The sequence below is a fragment of the Antennarius striatus genome, chromosome 6 (genome assembly GCF_040054535.1).
Source record: "Antennarius striatus isolate MH-2024 chromosome 6, ASM4005453v1, whole genome shotgun sequence".
Lineage (NCBI taxonomy): Eukaryota > Metazoa > Chordata > Actinopteri > Lophiiformes > Antennariidae > Antennarius > Antennarius striatus.
The window spans coordinates 13,193,594-13,216,702 of record NC_090781.1 but is presented as its reverse complement, the minus strand read 5'-3'; the positions used below and the strand labels follow the sequence as shown (position 1 = coordinate 13,216,702).

The 23,109-nt window shown below is 38.2% G+C and overlaps 1 protein-coding gene across 1 annotated transcript in view; it reads left to right on the top strand.

The window, feature by feature from the left end:
- caln1 (calneuron 1) overlaps positions 1-23,109 on the top strand; it is a 44,716-nt gene that overhangs the window by 11,641 nt on the left and 9,966 nt on the right. The window contains exons 3-4 of the mRNA XM_068317982.1: positions 5,133-5,276; positions 11,221-11,333. Coding sequence (XP_068174083.1) covers positions 5,133-5,276; positions 11,221-11,333 — 257 coding nt within the window. The remainder of the gene's footprint in view (positions 1-5,132; positions 5,277-11,220; positions 11,334-23,109) is intronic.

The following is a 23,109-nucleotide window of genomic DNA, read 5'->3' as shown; positions in this document are numbered from 1 at the left end:
TTAGTTAAATTTCATTTTGCTCACCGTATGAATGACAAACTTATGCAGATTGATTCATATTTCTGGTGTGATTTGGGGCTGATCTTACATTCTTGCACAAGAAACATAGCGAACATCACACAATATGAAAAATAAAACAAGAACAGAGTTGCTTGTGCAAAGAGTTGGATTCCACATTCCCACAAGAACAACTGAGGGGATGAAAGTGCTCTTAAATTGAACATGATCTCTCCTTGACTGCCTTATCTTGCAAATAACTTTGCCGACAGAATTACCTTTTATGCTTTACACAATACAATGAATGCTGTATAGTGATTTTTTTTTTTAAAAACCCCTCCTGTTCTTTTTTCTTCAGTTGCAGCAGCTGCTTTTTTGTCTTTGCTATATGTTTGACTTTTGCTGAGTGAGACGCTTGCTCTACTTTTAAGAAAAAAATGTTTAATCTTATATCAAATTTTAAACCACAACCATCATAAGTGGACAACATTGCTGTACTCTCTATCTTTCTTGCATTGGCGTTACAATACACCAATGTGAAATCATCAGTTCACACACATTACAACTTATTTATTTACATATTATTTAAGAGTGTAAATAAATAACAAGTTCCATGGTTAGTCTGTATGTAAAGTCTGTTTATCATTTGCAATGGTTTCTCACACCACATTGTTACAGATATACATTTCAACCTGTTAAAAATGGTGATGATCAACTGTGTGTCTGCATATGAATAACATACTACATCCAGTGAAATCCCCTGTAATTTGTACATAAGGTAATACTGTATATATTCCCATTCAGAAAAGAGATAAAACAAGTTATTTTTTTCCAAAAGTTTGCTATCAGAGCCAGAATTGGCTGCACATTAAGTAAAACCTGAGAACAGTGGGACATTAATGCTTTTTTGTGTTAGGACTAAAAAATAACATCATTATTTTCACCACAGGTGTTTGATGAGGGCAGTGTTTTCGGTGTTTTTCGCAGTGTGTGCTCTATGCATTATATACAGTATAAAAATTAAGGGCTCCAGTCTGGCTCTAACAGCTGACTGCACCAATGCTCAACAGAGTCGAGTATCCACACACTCTCCACATGTTGAGCTGAGAATGTTTCCACAGTGGTTGTCCAGGGTAAATTTGAGACACACTTCACAATATAGAAATCCTGGACAGGCTTTAAAGCAAAAATAGGATTTTTTTATTAAAGGCTCAGTGAAAGGGCATGAGAATAAATCCTATAGCAGTTTTCTCTCAGTGAATGCTGAGCTGAACCAGATGGCAGTAAGCCTGCAGAGGGTTTATTTCTGCTCAACCCAGCAGCATTCATTTTTCCTTGAAGCAGAGCAAGAAGGAATCGGGAAGCTACCAGGCACCGGTGTTCAGCAGTTTGTTTCCAGCCTAATAGGCATGTAGAAGACAGTTCCCTCTTGGTAGCTTTTGGACACACGTTGGGCTGAGAGATTTGATGGATTTGGAACCAGCTGCCAACTGAAACAGCTTCTCTCAGCACTAGTTTGGGGAGTGATCTGGAATACTGCCAGATTTGTTTTGCGTCAATCCTGCTGGAATTTTACAAACATGTAGTGAAAAAGGATTCCTGGAAATTATACAAATGTAAAAATAAGATATTTTTACATTTGTAAAACATATTCTCAATATCATGTACTGTATGTGGTTCTACATGACCTAAAATATTTAGTTAATTATTTCAACAGTCAAAAGAATTTATTTTTAATAACAGCTAACTTTGGTTGTGACATGGGTATGTCCAGTTATCAGTTTATCACAGGAAAACATGAAAGACAATATAACAACATAATACAATAATATTCATGACTTTAAACTGAAACAAAACTAGAACCAAAGCAGTCAGAGACATCCTTACCCTGATCTACTTTCAGGGTAGGTAAGGGTACACTGAAAGTACCTGACTAGTGAATAGACTAGTGCATATGGAGAAGTCCAGTGTAAGTAAGACCATAGATCCAAAGCTAATGCATATGGTCTTACTCGCACTGGCCTTCTCCCTCGTCTTTCTATCTTATCTGGTTTCTGAGTGTACAAAAGTTGAAATTCGACCTTGGTCAAGGTCATCATCTCATTTTCATCCCCTTTGCCGCCTGAGTAATGTGCTTTTTGTTTCATCTTTCTATTTGCAACAGTTGCAAAAATATTTGGTGGACATGAACGGACGAACACAGACAACTACAATACATCACCGCTTTGAAACGGGATGTAAAAACATTTTCTCATGTCTTGTTTTTATGTCCTGTCATTGTTTCTGGTAATTCTTAGTGAATAGTACTTTTGTATTTAGAGTAGTAATGACGTTTAAATGACCTTTTATGGTGATTATAGATTGAAATTCAATAAATAACAACTCATGAACAATTCAGCGTACGAACAACCTCTCTAAACCAATTATCTTCCCAGCTCGGGGACTACCTGACAGAGCTCAATCTAAATTGAAGTGATGTTTAATTTAATGCATGGGCGAGACCCTCTTCCTTTGTTTTGGGTTTATCAAAATTGTGTATGTACAGTATGTCCTAAAAGTCTGCAATGCACTGGTGTCGCGCCTGGAGTTTTTCCCACCCCACGCCCTCAGTCAGCTGGGATAGGCTCCAGCTCCCCGCGACACGCCACAGTGGATGAAGCAGTAGATGATGAATGAATGAATGAATGTCCTTATTGTTTCTCAAGTATTGGTAGAAATGATGAAGATGCATTATTTGCTCGGTGCTAAATGTGAACATTCACTGTCCATAGTTTTAAATCAATTTATAATTGAAGCTGCATTCATGGTTTGTTGTTTTAACTGTTTTGCCAGCAGACCGGCTCAGGATAGGAACATAGCAGATGATAAAATGAGCGATGGTCCATTTCTTAAAACTGTTATTTGCGTCAGTTTCTGGGTCAGGCAGTTGTCAAATTCTTTGAGCTTGTTTGTTCCCTGACAAACATGCTAGTAAAGCATGTCTCACTTAGTTGATTAAATCTTCTTGTTATTTCTGAGATATTTTCCTTTTGTCCTCCGCTGCATTGCTTCCAGGTTACTTGTGAGAGCACTGCATCAAATTCCTGGAAACTGACTTTCCTTTTTCCAGTATTGAAAAAAACAAACAAACTCTCAAACAAACTTGGACATGAATGAACTCATAAACTGTAGTTGGTGAAACTTGCAGAGATCCATGTCCCCTTAAAAACTAAAACGCAACCTTTTATTTCCTGGGTTGATTGAAAGCCGTCTCTTCCAGTTTCCACGCTCAGATTATTCAGTGCTCAACAGTGAGCTCAAGCGTGTCATGCAGTCGGTGTTCTTCAGAGGTGACATTCCATCTCTATTTAAAAACACCAGATGCCTGTCAGTCTCCCTTCTCTTGCCATACGCCCTCCGTGTCTGTAGGCACACTTGTGAAATATGTATTTATGAATACATATTAAAGCCTGCTGACTTCCTGCATTGACATCTTGTTCACACACTAGTGACACAGCTTCTTACTGGATGGTGTATAAATGAGCCGTTTTTCTCTATGCTGTGGGAGTGACTTAATTTAGTAGCTTTTAGCATCAGCAGGACAACATGTAACATGTACATGTAGCTTAAGACCAGATTTCACACATTACAAACCCTTTCTCCAGCTTGCAATCATTTTTAAGGAGGTATAGTGAAACCTGAGCCTGTGGAGTTGTCTTGGACATTTTATGCTTACATCTAGTGCATAGTCTCAGCAGGCCTAGTGAGTGTGTGGCGTGTTTCCTTCCTAGCCACAGTTCGTAGCCTAATCAAATGTGTGCATAGTTTTCCATGTGCAATACACAGGTCAGAGTACAGTTCTCAGAAAAGTAGACCTTCAACTCAGACGGATGTGATTTGAATAATCAGTATCATTCAAAAATGTTGTCGGTGTCCTCAGAAATTAATATTATACTGTCATCGCATGTAATGCTATGCTATGCTATTCAATGTTACGCCATACTATGCTGTGCTTTACTGCGCTATGCTATGCTTTGCTTATTTCTTTGACAACTGAAATTCTCCATCAGGTTTCATGGTTTGATTGTTGTTAATTGAATTATATAAGATTTTATTTATGATATGGCATTTCTCAAACGCACTGGTCAGTAGAAAATATGAAAATTTTCCATCTTATTTTTTTTCATAAATAAAGTTGTAATTTGTCTGTGGACAGTTATGGAGATGTAATAGGTCACCATCAAGAACAAAGGAGTTTATGTGAAACCTGGTAAATGCACAGGACAGCAGTTCTCTGATCAGAGCATCTGATCACTGGGAACCATATTCTATATTATGGAAGACCTTCATTATCCTGAAGGTCACAGGTTTATTAATCCCCATCTGTCACTTTCCAACTGTCTGAATGTATCTTCAACTGGATGATCAGGAAATGAGATAGTCAGTCATCTTTAGATTACCGCTAAATCCGCCGCAGTGGGTCATGGGGAGCCAGAGCCTATCTCAGCGGCATAGGGCGTGAGGCGGGGGACACTCCAGGCACGACGCCAGTGCACCGTGGAGCACCATGCACACACACACTCAATCCTACGGGCAATTTGGAACGGCCAATCAACCTGAAGCACATGCTTTTGGAGGTGGGAGGAAGCTGGAGAACCCGGAGAGAAGCGAACTCCGCACAGAGCGGGACTTGAAACAAGGCGTGTTGTAAGGCGGCAGCGCTAACCACTGCACCAAAGGGAGACCATTGCCGCCCGCAATTGAGATAGTAAATGTCTTTAATATATGACAGAAAGACGAAAGCCTAAATGTTTGATCGTCTTTAGGGGACTAGGGAGGAATGGTAGTGACTGTGACGGCAGGTGGAAAAGAGCAATCAGTAGGTGGAATTGATCTTGTTGAAGCAGTGATGCGAGACCAATTCCTTTACAGGCAGCCAAAAGGGTCAGAAAAGAAGGGAGAGTGAGATACGTAGATAGAGGTGTGCAAATGATAATGACTAACTTATTATCTGCAAGAAGAATTGGAAGTTGTGACAAATAATGTGAAGGATGTCTGTCAAGCAAGCACACAATAATGTAAATTAATTTAATCATTTGTTTGAGGAAGTACTGGCTTTTGCTTATGCTGAGTCAATTTCCTGTTTGTCTTGGCAGAGATCCGGGAGGCATTTAAGGTACTGGATCGTGACGGAAATGGGTTTATTTCCAAGCAGGAGCTGGGAATGGCCATGCGCTCTCTGGGTTACATGCCCAGTGAAGTGGAGCTGGCCATCATCATGCAGAGACTAGACATGGACGGTGAGTCACATGCACACACACACACACGCACGCACGCACGCACGCACGCACGCACGCACACACACACACACACACACACAGGTTTATTGTGCAGTGTGTTCTGAAATGGCTTATGGCTTACTTCATGCATGCAAATTAAAACAAAAACTCTCTGAAATAAGAATGGAATTATGCTTATTCTTATTATGCTTATTCTTAAATACATTAAGAAATACAGTAAATAATGTTTTTCCATCAATTCTTGTTACACATTCCATTACAATTCTTCATGCATACCTGAGTTTGGACTCATTTCAATACCAAACACTCACACTTTCTTGCTTAGTACCACAGAGACACTGATGCATAACATAAATTAATGAGATATGTCAGGTTATTGAATTGGATGCATGTCAAGGTGATGGGGTAATTATTTATACAGAATGCATCACAAAAGTTCGGAATGCTTATGATTTCTGCTGTCAAGGGTTTTTATCCCCAGTATCTTTACCAGTGACCTTTTTGTCCATTGAGAGGAGTGAAAGATGCAAACGTCATCTATCCTTCTGCTTGTAGACGACATGCATATATGCAGAGTCAGGTGTTAAGCTAAGCCATCTGCATTAACTGTGACAGACATTACATAAAGAATTGGAAGTGGGAAATATAATGGAAAAATATATGCAAATGTCAGATCACGTGGAAATATTGAAATTCTTTACACTGCTATTGCAGCCTTTGACAAATGATTTTCAGTTTCACAGTTGAGAGAAAAAATCCTACAAATGTTACAGACTGAATATTAACGTTTAAGAAGTTGGACTACCTTTAGTCCTGTTCTGACTCATCTGTTTCAGAATCTCAGGAGACGGGAGCTGCTTGTGTGCCTCAGGATTAAGTCTGATGCAATTTGAAGAAGCATGCAAGACTCTTTAAAAGCTGACTAAGGTCACAGCAGCTCTTATCTCAGAAAGTAGGAAGTGTAATGTTGTTTATTTATTCATTCACATAGTTCTTATTTTCTCTCTGCCTGTGTGTGACAGATGTAAGATGGTGAGAACAGACCTTCACAATATTTTTAATGTGGGTGATAGATAACCACCAGCAGCCTTTCCAAATGGCGCCATTGTTGCAAGACAACTATTCCCTAATGTTTTATATCTGGCTTCAGTATTATGATGGGCCAGAGTCAAATCCTGGTTAACTGAGTTTTTGCTACTCACAGGTGGAGTAGGGAGAATATTAACTACATGCTGGGTTTGAACACTTTCCCTCCTTACAGTTGAAATACGACTGAGATGCCCGTTGATAAAGCAAAACGTATACGTGACTTTTACGTAGCCTGTTAACAGGGGGTCTGCGGTTCCTTTATTTCATCCTGACATTTTGTAGAAGGGTTTTAAAGGCATGAAGGGAAGTCTGTGTTGGCACCACCTCAGTGACAGCAATATACAGTGCCTTGCGAAAGTATTGCCCCTCAAAAATTGTGTCTCACATGTTGTTGATTCATGAAAAATATTTTCAGTTTGTTATCTTTAAGTTTGAAGCCTGAAATTTGGCAAAATGTTAAAAAGTTCTTGTGGGGGGGGGGGGGGGCAATACTTTCGCAAGGCACTGTGGGTAATGACGGTACAGAATCAGAATCTGTGTAAAAAACTCGAGCTGGTAAGGCGGTGGGACAGGACTGAGGTGTGATGTTTTGGCATCCTACTTAAAATAATTTGCTTGTATTTAGCGCTAACTGAAAGAGAAAATACAAATACGAATTCTTTCATGAAGGAAACGTAAAACAGATGATGAATGATGAATGTTTATGCCGTGTTAATACATGTGGACGATGACATACTAAAAGCTTGATGTACACAGAGGACAAATATAAGCAAAGATGATATCATTTTTCATACCTATTACAATGTGTATTGAAAATGATCAGTTTAAGCAAAGACATCCTGTCATGTATAAATAAGCGAGCAAAGGGAGACTGCTTCCTGCAGAGGCGGCGCATCGGCAGGTGAATTATATGATAGTGATGGTATCTTGGTGATGTGGCTGCTGTGAGGATTGTTTTCTTGGTCTCGGTCATTGATTGTTAGGCCAGCAGCCAAGTCCATCTGATGTTAGAAGATAGTGATGGATTATTCGTTCCGCTTTCTCTGCTGTCGAGACAGTCCATGTGTTTGCTGTTGGGCTCTGTTTGGCCTTCATGGAGAAGTGTGACGAGTCTCCCTCGTTCCAGATCCCAACATCACACCAGACTATAGCTCTTGCTTTTCCTTCTTTTTCTCATGGTGGTTGATGAACTAAGATAGTACAGCCTCTCATTTTTAAAGAATTTTCTTAATACGCTTTCAATCTCTTATCAGTAATTTGTTTAAAGTGAAGTAAGATTCAGGGTTTTGTCATAGCACAGTTTGTGTGTTGTGTGTGTGTGTGTGTGTGTGTGTGTGTGTGTGTGTGTGTGTGTGTGTGTGTGTGTGTGTAACTTTGCTTACATCCAAAGGCTTACATCTGTCCACATCTCCTTAAAAATCCCCGAACAGCATTCACTGACACTTCACACCTGCTTTGTCGGATCTCTTTGAATTTTGCTCTTCTTAAAGATAATTTTCATGTCATTTTCATGTTGAAAGTTTTGGTCAGTCTGAGTCAGCAAATATTGAGTTTATCCTAAAGCAGTTTCAGTTTGGAGCCTCAAATGCAAAATCACAAACTCAGCAGTAAATCAGTTTTGTACTGTACATACGCCATGTTTTTAAATCTAGCTGCACACTTATTTAAACCTGCATAATGAAAGACTTCTGGATTGTGTCAAATAAATTCAGTACTTTAACTCAGGTAATACGTTCACATACCTTTTCTTATGTAACTACTGGGTAAAAAATTTCATAGCAATGTAACAATGAATGAATACACAATAATGAATTAACCTCACTTCTTGCCAATTTGTTGTAAACTTCACAATCAGAAACAGATTCTTATATTAACATAAATCAGAATTATAATTTATAAATAGGTGTAGCTGCAAAATGGATCGAGGCTGTTAATTGTTGATTCTGTAATTTATTGTTGCTGGTCAGATATGCAGTCGCTTTCAGATATTGGATTTCAAGACAAAAAACCTTCACATAGTGCGACCTGACACAGCTCACCTGAGGCCTGTACCATAAAGCTGGATTACGGTTTAGCGAGATCACTTCAGGCTTAACCCTGGCTTTTCGGTACCATAAAGGTGGCTGACTTTCTATCAGGCTACGTTGTCACGGTAACCTATGCTGAACACCTAACCTGCTCCAGAGTAGGATAAATTCAGAATAAGAGCTCTGCAGGTATAACAGCCCCACCTACTGACCAATCAGAACTCAGTGGGTATAACAGCCCCACCTACTGACCAATCAGAACTCAGTGGGTATAACAGCCCCACCTACTGATAAATCAGTTCTCTTGGAAAATGGACTGTCTGTTTTATGAGAACCGGTGGATCTTGGTGCACAGATTGTGCGAAGAGCGCCAAGGCACGAGAGAATATTTAGAGATCGCTGTAATCCGTTTGAATTGCCTGAACTGTACGACAGGTACAGGTTTTGGGGAGAGGGGTTACATTACATCTGTCAGCTGCTGGAGCCGTACATCAGTAATGTAATGCAACCACGCGCTGACAGTCAAGCAGGCAGTATGCAGTGCACTGAGGTTCTTTGCCACAGTATATATATTTCTTGGTGATGTTCATAATTATTATGATGTCCTTAAATCCCTCGTTGGATGGGTTACAAGCAAGCCACAGATAAAATGCCATTAATCAATCATTTGTTTCAGTAAATCATGGATTGATTCATTCATTCATAGGTACTTTTATGTATTGTGTTGGCGATGCTGAAAACTTCGGGAAGAACATAGTATGTAGAGCTATTCATAAAGTCGAGGGGGCTACAATCACATGCCATAACGAAAAATGTTGTACACACATACATTTATAGAACACACAAATGTTACTGTAGTCAGATATTCAAGTGCAGTCATAGTGGGGAAGTAATATTATAATGGAACTAACTTCCTCATTGACACAGTCGGCGATTTTGTGCCAGTGATCCTTGCGCCATTTGGCAGCTGCAACTGTGTTGCTTTTTGCCTGGAGTATTGATTTGCATTGCTCGTATTTATTAATTATTATCGTTTGCTCCTCTGTTGTGAAATATGCGGCTCGGGCCGGTTTGTTGCATGTTTGTGATTGGTCGCATGCAGCAAACCCCGCCCTTTTTATGTGAGCACGCACAGATCTAGAGTGGACATGCCTGAATTGAATTAGTGAGTTGATAGCCGGCTTTATGGTACCGAAAATCCGGAGGGCGGATGTCTCGGTAAGTGAAGCCAGATAAGTAAGAGGAAGCCCGGCTAGGTTCATCAAGCTTTATGGTACAGGCCTCAGGTCATAGCCGATACACAACTGCTATACTTCATCCTCTCTTACCTTGAGTCTGTTTACTTACAGTAGTTCCCCTTCATCTCTTCTGCCATCCATCCTCTCATCCTGACATCCTCAGATCTCACTTGTGCACCATCTGGCCTGTGGCCCTGCCTTCACCCTGCTGAATATGCATGGATAGAAATGCAGTCAGTAGCATTAAACGATTCAGTGCCAGCATCCTCCAGAGTGACGACCACAGTCAGAGCAGCCGCAGAGGTTCTGCTGTTGTTGGGGGCACATTTAGTCACGCTGCACGGGTAACTTTCCACTGACAAAGTCCTGGTTTGGTCTGTAGATACAGCGCAAGCAGCTGACGAGATGAGAGGAAGCAACATCAACATTTTTGTTAAGAAGGAAACACAGTGGAGAATTTTTTGCTGTGAATTTACCAATTTTCTCTCACTGGAGGTTTTATCTATAATTGCTTTGAATGAGATGTTTTTGAAGTGTGTCTCCATGGATCATTCTTTAGAAATGTCAGGTCTGAATTCTCAACTAGGTTTGCTAAACCCTTCCAGCGGTTATTTTAGGTGCCCTGTAATCTGCAGGAAGAGTACGCAAGTGTAGCTTTAGTTTATGAAATCATGCACATAATAAAACAATATAGACATGAACAAGGGACATAAACAAAGCTCGATCAATACGGTAAATAAAAGCTGAGAAAAGCATTCATGGACTTTTTAATCAGCTAAATATGAACCAACAAATACGCTGTTGTTTTGAATGTGTTGCATTTGTGAAGTTAGATTTATCTGCTGATCTCAGATCATTGCTGGAGGAATTGATATACACATAAGGCTTTGTGACTGGAAACGTGGATCTGTGAGTGAGAGATCATTGTCTCTGTCTCTCGTTTCAGTAGTTACTGGTGTAGTGAACACATGTGAACACATGTGATTTGTGATTTGATGCAAACAAAAAAAGACAAGTATTTCCCTGTAAATCCAGACATTGTTTAATATTTTGTCTACAAAATTCTCAGAAACCTTTTGCAACCTTTAAAGCTGAAATTACATTTGTGCCATAAACCCATTTAATTCAAGGTAAAAGTCATTGTTATTTCCTTTTTCCATCAGCGTACAGAGCACTATGTATTTTATACCTTGACACTAAGCTGATAGTGTCAAACTATAAACTACAGAGCGCTCTGCTCAGGGGCACGTCAGCCCGACCTGTTCAGGACACAGACATCGTTTGTTATTCACTAAGTCTCGCCCCTGACTCCAAAATAATCAAGAAATACCAGCAAGGTTGTTGTCATGCTGTGTTTATCATTTTCGCAGTGCTGTGTAGTAACAAGAAGACAAACTCAACATTATTTTTATTTCTGCAAGTCATCACTGTTCAGAAAACATCATCATTTTATCAAATGGAAGAAAATTCAATCAGGATGACCAAGATGATCTATCTCCATCGGGGCGGTGAATAAAAAATGTTCATGATTGGAAGTGTCATTTACAACCAACAGCTAATTTTACAGATCAATCTTTTGTATCGTACCAGGTGATGGACAGGTTGATTTCAACGAGTTCATGACGATCCTCGGACCCAAACTCCTGTCGTCTGAAACGAGAGAAGGCTTCCTGGGCAGCACAATAGATACCATCTTCTGGCAGGTAAAGCTTTATTCTCTTGAACACATTAGCACTGATGACCTTGTTGAGAAATGAAAGCTATTTGTTTCATTTGCAAGGTAATGACTGAATTTGAGCTGGAAAATAAGAAGAATGATTTTCTTTTTTTTTTTTTACTGCAAACCTTGTCCTTAGATATCAGAAGCCTTTTTTTCCCATTAAACGCTCTGGTTGTCTTTGGTCCACGGCCCAGTTCAAGCGACCTCAGCTGTTCTCTTGTGCCTAAAATTGTACCGTGATGTAAAAACTAAAAGCATTAACCACTCTGGGACTTTAATACAACATGACGTAGATGTGTATGATATGTTTAAAACTTTTAAACCTGAAAGGAATATTTGGTCCTGAAAAAGGATACTGACTTCAAATCTCAGCACATTATTTTTACATCAGTTTGCTCACATCCACTTATGATAGCATGATCTATCCACATGATCTATCCACATGATCTATCCACATGATCTATCCACATGATCTATCCACATGATCTATCCACATGATCTATCCACATCAGTGTAAGGCTTTGGAACAACATATGCTGCTGTTCAATGTTTCCTCTCCTGTCCAACATTCATTGAATACCGTGGACGTGCAGTGGGGTGTTTGTTCGTCCACTTCCATTGTAAGGTTAATGGTGAACAGTCCCAACTATTTTTGTTTTTTGGGGGGTTTTTTTCGATCTGCTGCAGGCATCAAATTCAGAATGAGAGTACATTACCATATAAAATAAAGAAAATAAGTGACTGAAATAGAGAAAATGTGATGAGAGAAAAGTATGCCCCAAGGTCATGATTGTTTGATGAATGACCTTTTTATATATTTAAACAAGAACAACTTTTTTGGGGTGTTTTACTGTATTTTACACTTCTACATGATTTTACCTGAAGCCATCATGTGAGAATAACATGTGAAACATGCTCAACGGTCTACTCATCAATTTAATTAATTTATCTATTAATATTATATTTTCATTATCCAACATAATGAGAATTTCATCTATACAAACTAATAATGCACAAATTTTTTACTTTAGGTAAATTCATGCTCATGTTCACCACATACTTTAAGATGCTCATGTCTTTGAATTTAAGAGAAGTGCATTTTCCTGAAGAGGAGTATTTCTGCCTGGAGGGAGAGATTGTGGCCACAGAGTAAAGCATTCCCTACCCTCTAATCTAGTGCTATAAATCATGTTAAAGAAATTTGAATCTACTAAATTCAGTTTTACTATGTCAAACAAAACAAATCCTTAATATACTGTACCTGGCAGCCTGTATATATTGTGACTGATGACGTAACATGTGATCTGAACAGATGTGTCTCTGTACAGATGTGCAGCCATGTTGCTCTGCAGTAATCCGCATATAGAGTGAAACATATATACAGTAAGTGACAAAGATCGACTGAGTGACACAAAGAGCAGTAGCTGTGGAGACAACTGAAAGAGTGAGAGCGCTTGGATGGTGATGATGTCAAACTGAGCAGGTGGGAGGGAAAGAACAGGTCATTTGGCTCTGATAGTAACACTTGGCAGGCTCGTCCTCTTGATGTAATGATCAGCTTGTCCCATGGATTTTATAGGGAGCAGGCACTTGAGGTTTATACCATGAGGACACAAGTCTTTAGAGGTTGAATGCAGGCTGGGCCGACGTGCTGCCAGCTCCATTTGGCTGCTGCTATAACCTTGGCTTGTGCATGAAAGCATTTGGCTTGAATGTTTTTTATTTTTACTCTGGTGCTTGTGGGTTGAGGTTGGTGAGTTCTACAAATCCAGATTTCTTTCTGATGAATTCATGTCTAGAGGTGTGAATCAGAAATAAATGCATCATCTTATATGTCATGCATCTTTAGAGAGAAAAAAAAAACTTGACTGAACCCAGATTTGTCTTGAGATTTTCTCAAAATGTCTCACAGATGATTGGTTGCCTGATATACTTCACTTTTGCCTCATTTAGTTTGTTAATGGGCTGTGGTGTGTGACTCAGCCTCTTCTGTTCTGTTACTATACTTGAAAATGTGTTGTGACGTAAACGTGTTTCCAAGCATTAGAGTAACAGATCAGCTTCGCGTCTGGTAAGATATCCTTTTTTTGAGGTATTTCTGTTGTTATTACTACATACATTATGAAATGGCAATAAAATATTTGCTCAGCATGTCAGCATAAGCAGCTTAATGTTTGTGTGTGGCCAGAAAAATGGAAAAGATCTTAGTAATTCAAACAAATATGAAGAATATTAAACTGCTGTAAAGCTGACCAAACAGTTCAGCAGACACTGAATAAACCATAGAGGCCACCTCATGGTGTTGGCTCATTATGTGCTGCTCATCAACATTCAGAAACTACACCGAATCCTAAGCAACAAATATTGAATGCTTACAAAAGCTTTCTGGAGCTTTTCCACTTTATTCTTTGCAGAAAAAACCATAGAGATGGATTCTTGAAGCAGTTATTTTGTTCATTTTTAATACATTTTCTTTTAAATAATATACAAAACCTGACAATAATGTTCATCATATTGGGGTTTTTCTTTTTCAATTACTTCCTGCACAATATTTACTCAAATGTGTCGTCTTGGAACTCCATAAATCATCAAATGCTGAGATACAATCTCTTTTTAAGGATACAGGTTCCTAATCCTCAAATAATTATTCATAGACATGTGTAAATAGCACGTCACTTTACGATATATATTTTTCTCACCAGTCAGATACTCTGTCACTCATTTCTTGTGTCTTGAAGCAATGAAAAACTTCACCGACATTTTACAAAAACCTAGCTCTAGCTCAGAATATGGCTCCTTGCTTTCCAATGAGAGACTAAACAATGTGTGCTCGCTAGTTACTCTCATGGATAAAAAGTACTCCTGTGCAGCTAAAATCATAAATCAGTAGGTGGTGAATAAAACAATCTTAAGAAATGTCATGAAGAGAGAGATGGAAGGGTTTTATTTCACAGACAATCTCTAAAACACAGAGGGACTAACAACTACCACTTTGTGATTCTGGTGAGTCAGAGAAAAATAATGGTGATATCTAAAGTGATTGAGACTTTGTGTGAATGACTTTGTCATCATGGTTGAAGTTGTTTAGCTTCTTTCAGCTTATATTTTTGGTTCCATGACATATTTGTTGTCTGGGTCAGTATTCTATCATTTCAGCAGTTTATAAATAAAATATGTTAAGGCTAATTATTAGTTTTGATGTATTTGTGGTCATAGTGAAAAACAACAGCTCAACCAGGAGTTTGATGCATGAGCTATCTTTGGGCAGGATGGAAATAACCACTAACTTACATAAAATAATAAAATATTTCAGTGAACTGAATATTTATATGAAACTGAACTTGTTTTACTTTCTGATTTTGATTAATGATAATACACCCTTATCTGCTTCATCACCGCCCAGTCTTCACAGATTCACTAATGTCATCATTCATCCGCTTCACCAAGGTCATGGGCCACCACCGCCACCAGTGTCTGGACTCCACTGGGGACTATACATACCTGTATATGTCTTGTTGTTGCTCAGGCCCACTGACCTTTTCAGATTTGTCTGGAAAGTGTAAGCATCAAAGATTTTCTGACACTCTAATTATCACATGTCATCTGGTGTAATAATCAAACTCACTTCAGCCACTAGTATCTCCCAACTGAAGTAGATTTTGGGACTTTTTGGGATCATTGGGTCATTAAGAGTAGGTTAAAGGCAACGTTGAATTATTTAGCTGACATGGAAACTGCTGTAGGTATAACCAGCCTGTACGAAAAGATAAAGAAGACAGTCAACAAGGGAGGAAACCTATGGGACTTCATAATGTGTAGGATTTGGTGAATGAGTAGACACGTGTCTACACTATATTTGACTCCATTCTTCAATAACCTTTACTGTAGTATTATATAATGAGAGCGATTATAATATAATCTTAAGATCTTGTGAAATGTGGAGCCTAAATATTACCATTGGTCATTCAGTTCACATTTGACTGGATCTCTGACGATTTAAAAGAACCTGTCAGTTCTTTGGTTTCAGGATGATGGAGTCTTTTTCCTTCAGATAGCATTTTGTTGAATGTTATGAAGTATTTATTTTCCTGTGCTGAGTTTAGGCGACAAGTGCATTCTGGCTAACTCCTCTGAAGACCATATTATATTTGGTTCGGTCACAATGAACCATGGCAACAGTTCAGTTCCCGTCTACTGAGAGATTTCCTCATTCTACTAATGTCAGGGAAAGTGTCAAATCCTCACCAGCTGGAGTGATGGGATAATGATTCACTTGCTGTCACACGATCACCTTCCTACTCACTCGTTTCTGCTCTTGAACAGTTTGTTAATGCAGCCTTTTTTGTGAGGGTCCTTATGAGCTTCCATTGGAACAAATGTATAATGTGATCTATATTTTCATGGAGATAAAATTTGATCTCGAGTTAAGTTATATTTCTCTTTCTTTCTTTTTTTCTTTGCCAATAATTTGTTCACGACCTCTTTGCTTTTGAGGATTACATTTACATACCTTTGGTTTGCTCATCACATATGAGGACTTTATTCAGTGTGCGATAAATTAAAGCATATTGTGGACGTGTGGAATATCAAGACTTCTCTGTGTGCTTTTAATTGCAGGTCAGTTCCTCTTGCTCGGTACTAATAATCCCCAAACCGAACTCTGGCTCATCATAGAGATGGTAACTTATGCCAAGTGATTATAGGGTTCTGAATGAAACTGGAAGATATGCAGATCAAACTACGTATATGAGTACAGTCATAATTAATAACGTGAGAAAACTCATAAGCCTTCACTTGTCAAGAGTCATAAGTCATAATTTGTCAAACACAGTTTGTGCCATCTCTGTGTGCTTGAGATGCATCACATGACATCGCTTGTGGAGAACAGAGTGAGCTGATCGAGGGTTATGGTGACGATCATACTTGTCCTTATTCTCGATAGACAGAACACAACATTATATACAAAACACAACAATGTTTGGTTGTCTGGAGCACATTATTCTCAAATTAATACTGGATGCTTCTAGTAGTAGTAATATTTCATTCAAATGTATCTTACTTAAGAAATGAACCCACAGACAAACTGAAGCCTCCTTGTTTGCCACAGGCCATCGTGAAAGGAGTATCATGTAATACGGAAATGCTTTACTAAACCAAAGGAGTGCGTGAGGAGAGAAACAGGAACAAAGTGAAAGTTAATGAATGAGTAGTTCTTTACCTATATGTAAAATGTTTACATTTTCCTGTAATACATGTAGATTTCTGGGTGTGACAGTGAAATTCAGCAATATTAATTAATTGATAGGAACTCTTGTTCTACCTTTAAAGTGTTTTTCATAATAAAATCATATGATGAGAAACAGATTCAAGGACTATTCACAATCATACTGGGGTATATGTAAAAAATGCAAGTGTGACTTAAAATCACTACATTTAACTTCTGTCTTTCTGTCTTTCTTTCTGTCCCAACACTTGAAGACATTGTCAAATGCAACACAGATTAACATGAACAGAACAAAGACTTGTGGAATGTCTTCGAGCAGTGCTTCCTGAAATGGGTAATCACACTATTTAGGTTCTCAGCTTTTACTGGGATGAAGGAGAAGAAATATTTATAGAATGAATTTAAGACTGAAATTTTCTGATGACAAGTTAACAGTACAGCATTATGTGAGGATCCAGAAATAAAAAGCCAGAATAAGGGGCAAATCTGGGGTGTGCTGTGTTAGACCTGTACTTTATATTATATTATATGTATATGTATCTAAATGTGTCTGTTAGTACTGTACTTTACAGTCAAGTTCAGTTTCAATTCAGGGCGTTTCCTATTGAACACGGGTGTTTTACTGCCGTGCGACTCACTATAACATGTACATGATTATATAATACCTGAATGTGTTTAATTTGGGCTCTTTGACAGATATGATGACAAACCTGCCTGTAGGATGTTGTATAATTCATGACCACCTTCATCTTTTCCCCTGACTTCTTTTTAGACTTTGGTGTGTGTGGTTTGTTATTTTTCCTTCAAGCCATTTATTCCATGCTATCAAAGTGTACCATGATGCTACGTCAGCCACTGCAAGTGGTGCTCTTAAATTTTGCATGAATCTATACATTAAATGTTTAAAACCACAGATTGAAGGCAAAGTTAGATTCTTAAAATCAGTCTGTGATGCACTCGGAGTTATACCTTCACACTTTTTTTTGTTTGAGCATTGCAGGTTTTCCTTGCAGTGTAATGGTTTGAAAAATGGGCTTTCAAATGTGCAATTTTTTTTTTGGAGACCTGTGTGGCTGTGTTTGTACAAAACTGCGTGTCTCAGCGGAGTATTTGGTATTCCCAGCAGCATCATGCTTATTATTTAGTGCTGGCTTTAAAAGCTGGCTTATTATTTATGTCCTCACTTGTGGGGAAGAACAAGCCAACTTTTACAAGGTATTTTTTTGAGAAAGAGTAAGAGTATACGGACTTTATCCATACACCAAATACAACCTTGAATGAAAAGATGGAATACCAAGATATTTTTAGAACAGCACATGTTGATCGTGTTTCTTCAGACACCTGCAACCATCAAGTGCTTTCTATTTTTATGGTCTTTTATTAATATTTTTTGCTGTCCCTCCTTTGTTTAACACATCCTGCAAAGAAGTTTTACGATAAAATCTTTTTTTTAAAACATTTTTTTGTAGCTGTGAGGTTTTTCAGAGACTTGTTTAGAATATTGTCTTACATCCCATTATTTATCATAGTTCCATACCAGTGTGGAGATGCACAACTTGAAAATCTAAACTGGTTCCTATCTTAGAGAGTTTTATGGCGTTTCAGCACTTAATGCTTGTGCCATTGTCAAACTCACATCATTGCAAGGTCAGCTGTGTGAGTACTTTATTCCTTGCGTCCTTGTCCCTGTCAAAATGAGCTGGTTGCATTACCCACAATGCAACTAATCCCGCTGTTTGTGATGTTATTAGTACCTAATGTAGCCTTGAAATGCTAACAGTAAGCAGAGATGAGGAGCAATCCACAGTATAATTATGCAGTAAATGTTCGCAGACTCAAGCAAAGGCTGAGGTGATTGTTGGTGCCAATCATATATCTCTCATAAATATTGTGATGCCCCCCACCAACAAACCCTTCACTCCAGGAACCTGATTGGTGGGGTTGAGTTGTTTGAATGACTCAGATCAGCTGGACTCACGTAGTCATGGACATGTGACACAGTCAGCCCTTGCCCGTCTCACCTGGCTTCAGTACATTTTTGTTTTACTCGATTTGTCTTTAAGTTATTTTTTGGTTTTATGAAGTTCTTCTGAGTTCCTCACCTGTGAGATCTATCCTTCTCCGTCAAGCCTTGAGCATGGTTTAATAAACCTGACAAGCCAGGAGCAATGTTTTATTAACGGACGCCTTCGCATGAAGCATGAGTGGGTTTATTCAGGAGCCGTTTGCGCCACAATTATTCTTCCTGCACTCTGACTAAACACCTTCTTTGAACATGATGTGTTATTGCAGCCCTCAGAAGGAATATTGATGGAAAATGAATGCAAATGAATATGACACAAAAAGTTGAACACCCTTAAACATAGTGTAGTTGTTGATGTGTTCACTCTCTTGTTCATCTGTGGGTCAATTCAAATTTGCTTATGTAGAAAGCAGAAAACGTCCATACCCTACCTGACCATCTAGCATTATCAGTACTGTCAAATACACATTAACATGTGAGAAAATTTTTAGTAATTTATAGAACAATTTGTCCCGATTGATTGACATTATTCTCAAATAAAAGTGTTGATTGTAAGGAGTCGGGCAGTTTATGAAAGAATTGTTTTGTTTTCATATCATTAAGATTTTGGAACCTAGCTTGCATTTTTAAAGAAGACGTGCCACAAATTACAGCTATAGAGTAGCTGTCAAGAGAAATATTCCTTACTTTAGTAACTCAAAATGAGCCATTTTAAAAAACAAACAAACAAAATGTTTCTGGTTGTTTTATTCGGATTTTAGAAGAGGCTTATGAGGAGAAAGAATCATGGTGAAACTCATAGAAACAACATGTATTTATTAGAGCATTGTGTTTTTGAGGAGTATAACAATAAATTAAGATTTTCAAAAATGAGCAGGATTGAATTGAAATCTGAGTTTTAAGCAGCATTTATTGTTGTGCACATAGTTCATATAGTTTATTTAAAAATATACTGCAGTTCTGAATATTAAAAACTCAAGGAAACTCAACACATCAATATACAGTACATAATTTAAAGTGGAATGATGCATTTTCACTGTAAACACACATGCTTAATAATATTATTAATAATAAATATTATTAATAATAATAATAATAATAGTAATATATGATAATAATATATGATAATAATATATGATAATAATATATGATAATAATAATAATAATAATAATAAATATTATTATTGTTGTTGTTAGTGTTGTTGTTATTATTAATAATAACAACAATAAGAATTAATACAATAGGCTAACAGAAAAAAATTACCTTTCTACCAGGATGACTACAGGATCGGTAGATTCTGCACTCCTGAGAGTCAGGTGTTAAGGTATTTAGGTATTCTCATATGTTTGATTTTTGCAAAAACACTTTAATCTCATTCAAACATTTTGCAGTTTTACATTAGATGAAAGCATTTAAGTGCCTCAGAACATCTTTTCCAAACAAACTTCAATCACATTTAACATTTAGAACATTTAGAACATTTAGAACATTTGAAAAATAGGCAATATTTCATTGCACTTTCTTATACATCTATTTGACAAAACAATCACGTAACCTGCTTCTGACACTGTCAGTACCAGAGCTGGCCTTTCTTAAAAATTATTATTCAGTTAGTAATAATTGCACACAGACAAAGAGTAAAACAATTATTTACTGTAGCTCTTCAAAGTGTAGCGGGGTTTCTCCTGCCATCATAAACTTCAAAAGCAGCATCCAAGTCATTTACAAATCTCCTGAGCTCAATGAATATAAAATCAGCCAAAGCATTTATGCATCATGTGCATAAATATATCATATATAAATATAAAAAACATTATACAGTAAGACTTTTATAGAGATTAAAGCTGCAGTTATTGTAGTCATTATGCCGAATGCTGTGTGGATGTAAATTCATTCAGTGAGGCTGCTGAGCGGGACAGAATGTTCTCCTTCCAGAAAACCAGAACGATGTCTGAAGTTGTGTGGTTGTGGAGGAGCTGCGGCAACGTGTCAAGCTTCCTGTGAAGAAAAGCACTTTTCTGTTATTATCCTACTTCCTCTATCATAGTGGGCCACCCTAAATGATTTAGAGGTGCATTTCCTTTGGTAATGTGGGATTTTTTTATTTGTCCACTCCTTTTTTTAATCATCCATTTGGCTTTAATTACACATGGTTCAGCTTTTCACCTCAATGATTGCCTTCATTACAGATAGTTCTCACACAGGCTGCAGCACTGAGAGGTGTCAGCAACACGTTAATGCATTTTCTGCACAGTGCTGACTTGAATGCACACACTCAAACATTCACAACAGAGGATTGCTTAAGCTCGAGTGCCCCAAATTGAATTATGTATGTGTCAATGAAACTAAAAGCCTCTGACTAAATCGTACTGACATGCTGGATGTCTTAGATGGGGTTTTTTTCATTTCTATAATCATACTATAGAATCCTATTTAGAAGACTGAAGGCAATTTACTAAGTGCTGTTGAGTGGATGGTCTGTTTTCAAATATTTGGTCACTTTAGGATGTGTTTGACCGTATGAAATTGCTTGAAGGGGGCTTCTTATTTTTCATGTAATTAGTAAGTCATCAAGCCTGACAACAGCAAAGATTAAAAGTGAATGTGAATTTCTGTCTTCGAAACTCGTCTACCATTAGCTCATCATTCATCATTTAATGCTTTAGTTTTACATGAGATGGTAGGACCTCATAAATGTGCCAGAGTCAACAATTTCTCCTCATTTTTAACAGCAAGCTTTCAGTACTGCAGTCCTGGACCTGATGTGGCTTTTCTGAAAAATAAATAAATAAATACATAAATAAAAGAAAAATTAATGTCAGATATGTGAGCAAGCATGCATTCTGGATGCTGTTTATCAGGACTTTGTGACACTTTTTGTGTCTCATGGTTTCCATGTCATGTTTTTGAAAAATTAAGATTTAAAAATATCAAGGTGAATAAGATGACTTGGTTCAAATCTTCTGAAAGCCAACTGGGGCTGTGGCTGGCTGTGTCTTCACTTAAAAAGAGTGCGGTCCACTTATCAGAAGGTCAGAGGTTTAAGCCCCAGTCCTCTTGAGGAAGATTCTTGACCCCAACTTGCTCCCCAGAAGCCATAAAAGGGTTGTCCACTGCTCCTGAGGGATGGGTTAACTGCAGAGAACAAAGTCCCTTGGCGGAACTTCCCAAACAGGATAAGAAAGAAAAAAAAAAACATGAGAGTGAGAGGAATAGCTCTTGAAATACTTTGTCTTTAATGCTTTTCACACCCCTCTCCAAAGGGTGCTGGCGGGTTACCCTTGTCTGTACAAACATATAATGAGGAGTAGTCTATCTCCAGCCCCTCAAAAACTCATGTTGTTGTGAATTCTCTTCCAGCCACTCAAGAGGCACATATGCAAAGTACGCGTGAATATAAAATGAAACTTGTTTGCTCCAGGGAGGATCACGATAAGAACATAATTGAAGTCACACCAGAGCCACACTCCTCCTGGAACAGACCCTACGACTGTCATGTTTAAACTTAGATTGCTTTTTTTCTGAAGTCAATTTACATTTTGTGGCTGACCTTGTCCACAGCAGGACTATGCTCATCTATTGCATTTAATAATAAATAAGACTGACAGAGGTTGGGTGACTCTCCCTGGACAACAGCGCTTAGAAAAAGGGGGTACTGACTATTTCCAGGTGTAGATTGGACTGCGGTTCAATGTCAAGAGTCGTACTCGCTCTCATGAACAGTCTCTAACTCTTCCCATCCATCAGTGTGTTTGTTGCTGTCCTGAAATAATTCTTCCATCTATGATCTCTTCGGCCTCCGCTCCCTCTTTTGAGTAACGATGATGAATTGCATGCAGCAGTGCATATAGAGCCACTGATTTCCACTAATGAGTATTGTGACCCTCAGGCAGCTCCTTTGCGTTATTTGATGGGAGCAATTTCTTCACAGTTAATCATATCAACAGAAATTGGTTATTGATAGGTGCTTAGTGTTTTCTTTTTTCTATTACACGTTCTTTCTTTTTTTTTTTCACAAGATCTCCTCTTAGTAAAGTGCTCTTTTGATTTCAATTTGCTGCCACTCCTGATATTTCATTGTACTTGCAGCAAATGGAATGTTAAGTGAGTAAATGCCTTCAAAGGAGACCGTTACCTTCTGAACTGAGAGTCAAATAGATTTCCCGAAGGATTCACAGACTGTTAGATGAACTGTGTGACCGTTTATCCGTGCTTCTCCGGTCCGTCTTTCCAGTCGTTGCTTCTGATTGAGGTCAACAAATTTACTCTAGATGAAAATAAGTGTGGCTGCATGGTGGGTTGTTTATGTCAACTATTTGTCGATCACAGGGAATTAACCACTTTAAAGTGTTCACTGAAGCTCAAACTCCAAAGATCTGTCTGCTCTTCTCAGAGCCTAAGCACATCAGTCTTCATCGGTGCCCCACGGGGTCAGTATTTCTGTTACTCCCAACACTGTTTCAGATATACCCCCCCCCCCCTGCTGTGACGTTCATGGGGCATGTTATGTT